The sequence below is a fragment of the Gossypium raimondii genome, chromosome 3, assembly GCF_025698545.1.
Source record: "Gossypium raimondii isolate GPD5lz chromosome 3, ASM2569854v1, whole genome shotgun sequence".
NCBI lineage: Eukaryota > Viridiplantae > Streptophyta > Magnoliopsida > Malvales > Malvaceae > Gossypium > Gossypium raimondii.
In genome coordinates, this window is record NC_068567.1 from 56197188 (window position 1) to 56206118 (window position 8931).

Genomic DNA, 8931 nt, shown 5'->3' on the forward strand with positions numbered 1-8931 from the left:
TAAATATTTTAGTCACCCAATTATTAAATTCGATGGTGCATGCCACATTATCATTTTGACTTATTTTACCCCAATTACTGTTTATCAATATTTTTAGCTGGTTGGATCCACTGTATGTGGAACTTAAGATGACTTATTTACTTAAAGATCATAAATACACAAAGATGACAATTTAAAGTATAACAAAAAAAATTATGATATTAAAGAATTGTAATTGAAAAGATCTTTTTTCAGGGTTGGTCCATTTCTTTTATTACTTTTATTTATATCATATTTACCTTCAATCTCCACCATACTTGTTCCATCAGATTACGACAGCCAAGGCCGGCCGAGGTAATCCATGCGCTGAAGTTGTACTGTGCCCTCCACCAGATACTGGGGTTCTGAGAAGTCTAGCTTTGCTACCCCCACATGCTCCACTTCCGTGGGGTTCAACCTTTATTAACTTATCTACTTCTTTTTCGCTACTTTTAGTTTGATTTGAATCCCCTTCAGAACACAAGAGGGGCCATTAATACCGAACCAAAGCAGCAACTTGATGTATCCAACAAGTATCGATGTCACCAAGACAAGAAAAGTTCCAAATAGCAACTACATCGCTATGTTGCTCCAACTATTTCTTTTTTGAAATACCCATATTCGAAATAGGGATATACTCCTCTAGTGACATGGAAAAACTTCAACAAGATCAAACATATTGGACACTCGCAACTGAGTTCCAACTACAAAGCTTGTAAAATATAGTAACATCGACACCCTTATAAAAGTTTAAAACCATAATTTAATTCCTTGCAGAGAAATTTCAAACCTGGTACAGTTTCATTTGATTTTTTACTTTTGGCTTTCTTTCTCAAGAGTTGCTAAAACAGAAAATACCAAATGGTAGTAAGAAAGTTCAATTCTTTTTCCACTGAAAGTGATCAAACAATTCAACATAATATATAATCCTAAAACCAAACATCCTGTTATCCACAAAAGATGAAATTTTAGCTTCTAATAATTCAAAACAGTGGATTTGCTTTTGTGAACAAACCATAAAATTAACGAGGCTTATCATGTAATCTTTCTCGATGTTCTCAGACAAGTAGAGAAAACAAAGCAAACATTACATGAACAACAGAGAAAAGCAAGAAAATGAAATATTTGATAGTATTTGGTACAGTACCTGATAAACAGATTGACTGTCTTCTGAAACTAGGCGAAACCCATTATTAAGGGTAAGAGATTGCAGCTGGAAGCAGGGAGCAAAGGAAGAAGAAGAATGTGGAAGCGTCAAGAAAGATGAACAGTATCCAGGGGTAAAAAATAATAAAAAAATATGTAACGGTGACTAAAATGTTTAATTATAGTAACAATAGTGACTAAATTACTAGCATTTTCATTCGAGTGACTAAAATGAAAGCATCCAAAAAATGGAGTGACTAATTAGAGAATTTATCCTAAAAAATATAAGTTTAACCAGTAATTATATAATAAAAACAACGGTAAATACGAAATAGTATACCAAAACATACTGGTATCTATGCATACCAATAGCACTGAAAATATAATCCGAAACAATATTGACTACCTTGGGTCAAAATAGCCTTATTGGTAAAGTTTTCTTATTCAATCCTCAAAAACTGATTTTCTTCAACAATACCACACGGATCAAACTTTAAATTTTGGGAGACGCTCTTTCCTTACTGATGTACAACTAATCACACCACATCTAAATTACTCTTAAAACGAAATGCGGGACTTCATTGCCGATGTCAATCAATAATAGGAGACATCTTACAACTTGCAAGAGTCGACATTGTTAGACACATGATTTTGGCTGCCACCGTCAAGATTGTTCGTATCAACACACTATTCTGGTAGCCTCGGCCAGATATTTCGTGAGCTAATTTTAGTTGAAGCAATTCAAACTAGTTTAACAAGAACAAACAATGGAGTACAGGTCTAGGCTAGGGGTGGCCAACCAAACCATAAACCGGATCAAACTATCCGGGGCTGTTTCAGGTCTATTTGGCAGGGTCAAATAGTTGAAGCAAATTACACAAGACAAAGCCGAAACACCATGGGATTCCTATCATTCCACAACTCGACCTTGACCTTAATCCAAGTTACATAAATCCACATCCAACAGGTCCATTAGTTCCATTGGGTAAGGTATTAATTTGAATAAAAGATAAAATTGCCCACTACCATATATCCAATAGCTCTTCTCTACCTCAAATAAACAGCCCCATATGGATCAACTGATATGATGTTTGAACACTGATCCTTAAAGACAATAAATCCTTCCAAAATCCATGAGACGACAGCAAAGCCTTCAAGTTTGTATTTAACGTTCTCACAATGGAATTATTGAACCAAGTGTGAAATAAAGGTAACCATTTTACTTTGGGTGGGATTCAAGATCCATCTCCTGAAGGTTCAGCAACAGATCCTTTGAGTTCAAGAAGACTTTGTTGGCTGAATTTGCAATGGTCTGTGCAATCTCTCTAGAGGCTTCAATTTTCCTCAATGTAATGAATGCTGGGTTCTTTGCAATTGCTTGACCAATGAGTTGGGCACTCTTGGCTTCTCCCTGCAAACCAGAAAAACAAATAAATTACTTCAGAAGAGAAAAAAAGATCCATTTTATCATGATATTAAGCCAAATATCAGAATTTTCTGAGAGAAGCTGAAACTGAAATTCACGTATGTTTCAGATTATCTTCTACCCTTTATAAGAAAGGTATCCTTTTTACCAGATCTACTTGATATTCCCATTAAGCTGCATTTATCATCTAATATTATAAAAAAACTCATCCATTTCAGCACCTTGACTTCTTTTTTGGTCCTTAATTTTACTTCCTCGTTTCCCCCCTTACATCCATAACTACCAAGGCCATAGTCTGTGGGTCTATTTTATGTATCTCACCTGTGCTCGGATGACAGCACTTTTCTTGTCCTGTTCAGCTTTTTCCACAATAAATTTAGCTCTCTCAGCTTCTTGTGCAGCCACCTGTTTCGCCTCAATTGCAGCAGTGAATTCCTTCCCAAAAGTCAGACTTGTGATGGACACATCATCAAGTTGAATGTTGAAGTAAGCTGCCCTTTCAGTCAGAATCTTCCGGATTTCCTTACTGACATTCTAAAAGCACAACAGTTCAACTTCAGACAGTTAATCCAAACCATCTATGCTATTATTGGGGCATCTAAAATGTATGACAGGATATCTACCTCTCTCTGAGTAATGAGTTGGCTAGCATTGTATTGAGCAACAACAGCTTTTAAAGTTTCATGAATGATTGAAGGCAGGACCCTCTCATTATAGTTCTCACCAAGGGTTCGATAAATTTCAGTTAACTGAGTTGACTTAGGGCGAGTGAGAACTCGAAGCCCAATCTTGACCTGCAGAGGATATAGTTCAGAAGCAGGTTTAGTGTCTAATTAAGGCATTACTTCCCGCAAGATTTTCCTATTTTAAGTTTCTACCTAATATAACTCTGCAAATGCATGTATGCTGTAGCATCAACAAGAAAGGGAAAAGCATAAAAATGCCTCACGGGTACTCTGTTATGGAACCTTTTAAAATGATAAGATGAAATGTATGCATTTCACTTAGCGTAAAAAGAATGCAAATTTCATATATTGTATTCATAGCTCATATGTCCATATCAGAGGTTGAATATACACAAATAAATAATTCTTAAAAGATGGAACAACCGTTACATAAACTTTTAAAATTAAAAGCTTGATAGGAGGTATGACATAGAAGGAAAAGAAATGATTACATTTACAATTAATATGTACGCAAAATATAGCAATTAATATATAAATCTAAGTAATGCTGTTTGTTTAGTAAGCCTTGATGTACCAACTAGTAATGAAATATTCATCTGATTGACTGAGAACATAAATTCATAATTTAAGGATCTAAACCCCATGCTTAGGTTGTATTTGGAAATTTAGATTAAAAATAGTGTAGTTGTGAAATAAAACACCTATAAATATAGCATTTATGATTATTTCTCAAATTCATGGATTTGTTGGATGCATATTTAGTGTGCATTTGAAATTCATAAGGATATTTGTATATTTTAATTTTTGAATCCCCGGTTAGTATCATTTTAGATTTAGAGAACTAAAAAGCAACGAGGTAATGATAGCAAAAAAGTCTAAGTGAAAATTGAAAAGTAGCATTTACCATCTGGAGATCACGACTACCAGAAGTACTCTCAACTAAATGAGGTCTTGCACGGACATCATAGATGATAGGCCTCTCAAACCATGGTATCATAAGGTGTGTCCCCTCGGAATAAACCTGCAGCGCAATCATTAAAGTTTATGGCATACGGCTAGACAGAAGCTAAGCCCAAAGAAAAAAATTGTAAACAAGAATGTCAAAAGGACAGCAGAAAAAAATCTGGCCATTCAAGAAAGGATAGCACAAGGCTACTAGTTAATCAATTCCTTATAGAAGCCATAGTATGCAAGTTCTGTAAAGAACTATAATATCCACAAACAACAGATATAGGGAAGAAGATGCATTCTAAAAAACATGACAACCAGTAAAATTATGACCTTATCTTTGATGCCCAATATCCGATTGAAAACAATTGCTCGGTGACCACCGTCAACATTGTAGAGACTATTGGCAACTCCATAGAGGCCAAGCCCACCAATGACTCCAATCTTAAGCAAAGCAGGAAGTGCTCCACCTCCAGGCATCTTAGGAACTTTGAGGTTGTTGAGATTCATTTTGCTCAATGCTAAAAAGTTAAACATTAGATGTCAAATTGCAGAAGACCCCAAAGATCAACATTAAACCCATTGTGAGATGTCAGAGAAATAGCTTAAGCAACTCTAACTCAGAAAAAGAAACTATCCGAACACACACATATTCACATATGACAATCCATGTTTACAATCTGTATAGGAGAAGAGGCCCCAAACATTTCCCCCCCTATATAATTAGAAATTATAAGCAATATCTAGCCGAAAGATGTCTAAGCACCCAAACTATTTCCTTGTCATGAAAATACAATATACTGCCTCCACAAAGAACGTAACACAGCCAAAATACGTCGACTCATACAATATGTTGCTAAACAATCTATAAAGGCAAAATATTTAAACAAGTTTTCCGTTCATTTCAATCGTATAGAGTCAAACACATAATCATATATATTTATATATTCCAGCATGATCATGCCTCAAATCTCTATCTTTAATTACAATGCAAATGGGCTTCACTCAACAGCTTAGAAAAGTACAACAAAACCCAGTCATTTCATCAAACCGCAAAACAAGTAAAAGAGAAAGAGTAGGACCCTAAGACCCTCAAAGCTGACAGCTCTAACAATCTAGCTCTCAAGAAAAAGAGGCTGCCGCTTTTGACAGTGGCGGGTAGCACTGCCTTGACCAAGAGATACGAATTAACAAGAAGAAATGCAAAGAGGGGAAACGAAACCGCTCAATTTAGCACCCGAAAGGCTGATCACTTCCGCCCAAAATTTCTAAGCAAACAAAAGCAGCAAATATAACCTAAAACTTTTCTTTTGGGAAAAAAGAGAGAGAGAGAGAGAGAGGAAGATGCAGATCGAAATACCTACAAAATGGCAACCTTCGAAGAGAGGAATAGAGGGATTCCGGGGTTAGCGAAAAAATAAGGAAGGAGAAAAGGTAGGGTTTAGGGTTTTATATTTTGGGTTTTGTTTTCAGTCGACCCGATATACTCTTGGGCTAATTAATCTTATTTTCCTTTGCATTGAAAATTATTTATTCTTCGTATTTTATTTTCGGCTTCATCTAAACTATACTTAACCTTTTTCCTGTTATTTGATTTAATCTATTTTTATAACAACATTAAAAAACAGAAAGACTAATCTTAAAATCATTAAATTAAAGTAGAAAAATCAGAAAAAAGGAAATTAAAATTTTAAATATTAAAAATCTTTGACTTTAATTTATCATTGTCCGACAATAACAACTGTTGACTCTCGTTGACTAATTTTGAATTTTAAATATTTTTCATAAATATATTTTTAAATATACATACTTTGCAATTTTTAAAATTTTATACGTTTTGGTTTTTTTAAATTTTTAATGTTACACTTTTCTCTTTTTTTTATTTCTAGACTTTTCTTTTTTAGTTGAATTTTTCGAATTTTAAAATTTTGATTTAATGTTTTGGATTTTTAAATTTTAAATTTTTGGAAAAAGAATAAAATTCATTACGAATTTTCTAGAATATATATTTTAAAAATTTAAGATTTGTTTGCAATTTTCTAAAATTTAAATAAATTCTAATTTTATAAAATTTTCAATTTTATATATTATTTACACATTTTGAAATTTATATCTATATATTTTAGAAATCTATAAAATATTGTTTTTATAAAAAAATTTGAACTATTTATATTATATATATATATGACATTTTTACCTTTTAATCAATATAATATACATAAAACTAAAAAAAAAAATGGATGGCATGACATGGCGTAGATGTGTTCATGGGTCGAGCCGGGTTTTGGCTAGGCCTGAGTATAATGTTAACACAATTTATGCTTGCCCAAGGCCGACCCAGCTCGGAATATAGGCTTAAAATTTTACTCAAGTTCGTTCATATTTGCAAATGGTTAACACAAGCCCATTTTAGGCCCTCCCATATTATTTTTAAGAAAAATATTTAAAAATGTATTTATATTATTTTAATACAATATTTAATAATTTTATATATTTTTATTTGTTAAATTTTTATATATAATTATCTTAACATTTTTTAATGTTGACACTATAGATATAATTTTATGTGTTATAAATTACATAAGATATAAAATTAATATAATATAAAATATTACAAACTTAAAAACGGGTCCATATTTTAAACAAACCTAATTTTTTTGCCTAAATCCATTGTTTAGCCATAATATTTTTGCTTAAACCCTCTCAAATTTCGAGCGGGCCTTCGGACCTGATTAGGTAGCTTAGCCCATGAACAAGTGTAACATGACGCATTCTTATAGCGCCATATGGCAGGCCTAATTTTTTTTAACGAAGTGGGTCAAGTTGGATAATGAATGATAGGAGCATGTGGTTAAGTTAAAACTGTTAAACATGAAAACATAGAGAATTATTAGTAGGAGCATGTGGTTAAGTTAAAAATTTGCTATTGAGTTTAGGGACTAAATAGAATAAGTTGGGAAAGTATAGGAACTAAAGTGCAAGTATTCCATTTTTATTTTGATGGAAATGACTTAACGGTAATTTTACTATTACTTAAAAAATCAATGGTTTCATGAGATGACTTTTAAATGTTATTTTAATAAGTAATAATATTTTATTAATTAATATTATAATATATAAAAAGAGAAAAGATGAAATCTTTCTCATCTTTCTTTCTTTTCACGAAAATAAAAGGGAAAGAAAAAATCTTTATTTATTTTCCTTCAAATTCAAGTTTAAGGTATGATTTTTCTTCAATTTTTCATAGATTTTGAATCTTTGAAGCTTATTTTTCATAGATTTTGAATCTATGAAGCTTACTTTACATATATGTACCAATAATTTTTATTTTATTAAATATTTTGAAAATTGTCATTAAAAGACATTGATGGAAGCTTAGAAAACTCAAATGAAGTAGGTATATTTTTGGATAGGAAATGATTAGAAGATGAGTTCTAACTTATTAGAAGTGTGAAAAATGAATAAAAAAGAATGGGAAGTGAAAAATGAATAAAAATGGATGGGGAAATAGAGAACATTGACCATGGTGAAGGTGAAGGGGAAGTAGAGAACATTGACCACTTTGTGTAATATTGAGGCTAAATAATAGCTTGTGAAGTTGTGAGTATTCTGGTAAAGATAGAATTGAAAACGGATAATTGAGTCGAAACATATGCAAATTCCGGACTAGGAAACTTAAGTTGTCAACTTGATTAACCATGCATATTTCAGTTTGTTTTTATTAGTTTTAGTATTAGAATGGATAAATGACATTGTTTCTTATTGAATTGCAACTATTGTAGCTAAAAACAAAGCAAGAATCTTGAAGGAGAAAGGCGAAGAGGAGTAAAGTGATTGAAATTTCAGTTTATGCTAATATCTTATTTTCATTACATAAAGCTTTAGAATATTTAGTTTACTATGACTAGTTATATTTATTTTATTTTCTTTTATGAGTTCGGATGAGTTTGAATGCTTTAGTTAATAATTATAAAATTATGTTTCGACATGAAGACTATGATTTTCATATGATTAAATAACAAATTCATGGTTATGATTTGGATTTGAGTATTATGATTTTAGATGATTGAGCAATAAAATGTTTAATATGTTTTGAGTTGGAAGCCTAATTTTACATTAGGCGATATGTGATTTGAATATGAAACGAAATTGAAATGAGAATTATATGAAAATGAAATTGAAAAGGATCATGAAATTTGGTTTTTACCCCGTTACACTATATTAGACTAAATTAGATATAGTTGGGCATGTCATAGAATCTTTATATCAAAGGATTTAGAACTCCCCAATTCCCAGTGGGTCGAGGGAGGAAATGTCAAATTGGTCAGTTATTATTATTATTAGCCCCAATTCCCAGATGGTTGTGGGCAGTCTCAATTCCCAGAGGGTCATGGACTACTCTGATAGCTATTGTTGTCGAACAACTTGGGGTAGTGGATTCGTGTATCTAGTTATGAGTCTAAACTTTAGTACGGGGTTTAAATTGAAAGAAAAGCAAAAACAAATTTTGAATTTTCATATTGTGCGAATTAAATTAATTATGCGGTTTTGAATTTGATTAAAAAGCTTATTTTCTTTATTTGATTTGTCAATATCAAAATATTAAAGTTTATTAATATTAGAATTTTCTTTTATTGTGATGTTATTAATGATATTTATAATCATGTTTTAATTTATTTCTATCAATTAATTTATGTTCAATACTTT

General features: G+C 31.8%; 1 protein-coding gene across 2 annotated transcripts; it reads right to left on the bottom strand.

Moving 5' to 3' along the window:
- Positions 1-1876: 1876 nt before the first annotated feature.
- On the bottom strand, positions 1877-5739 carry LOC105794841 (prohibitin-1, mitochondrial). Of its 2 annotated transcripts, none has more exons than XM_012624199.2 (6): positions 5589-5739; positions 4558-4745; positions 4181-4297; positions 3214-3384; positions 2912-3124; positions 1877-2575 (listed from the first exon to the last, which is right to left on the bottom strand). In XM_012624199.2, exons 2-6 carry the CDS (start codon positions 4732-4734, stop codon positions 2384-2386), a joined length of 870 nt encoding a protein of 289 aa, XP_012479653.1. In that variant the 5' UTR covers positions 4735-4745; positions 5589-5739; the 3' UTR covers positions 1877-2383. The 2 variants fall into 2 exon arrangements, with proteins under 2 accessions (XP_012479653.1, XP_012479652.1); XM_012624198.2 differs by having other exon boundaries at positions 5585-5735.
- Positions 5740-8931: the final 3192 nt, after the last annotated feature.

What these genes read in the sequence shown, in the direction of transcription:
- LOC105794841 (XM_012624199.2), bottom strand. Translation starts at nt 4,734, where the DNA reads ATGAATCTCAACAACCTCAAAGTTCCTAAGATGCCTGGAGGTGGAGCA. An exon ending in TATTGGGCATCAAAGATAAG is followed by an intron (nt 4,298 to 4,557) that starts GTCATAATTTTA and finishes ATTGCGCTGCAG; the next exon opens with GTTTATTCCGAGGGGACACA. An exon ending in GTGCTGTCATCCGAGCACAG is followed by an intron (nt 2,576 to 2,911) that starts GTGAGATACATA and finishes TCTGGTTTGCAG; the next exon opens with GGAGAAGCCAAGAGTGCCCA.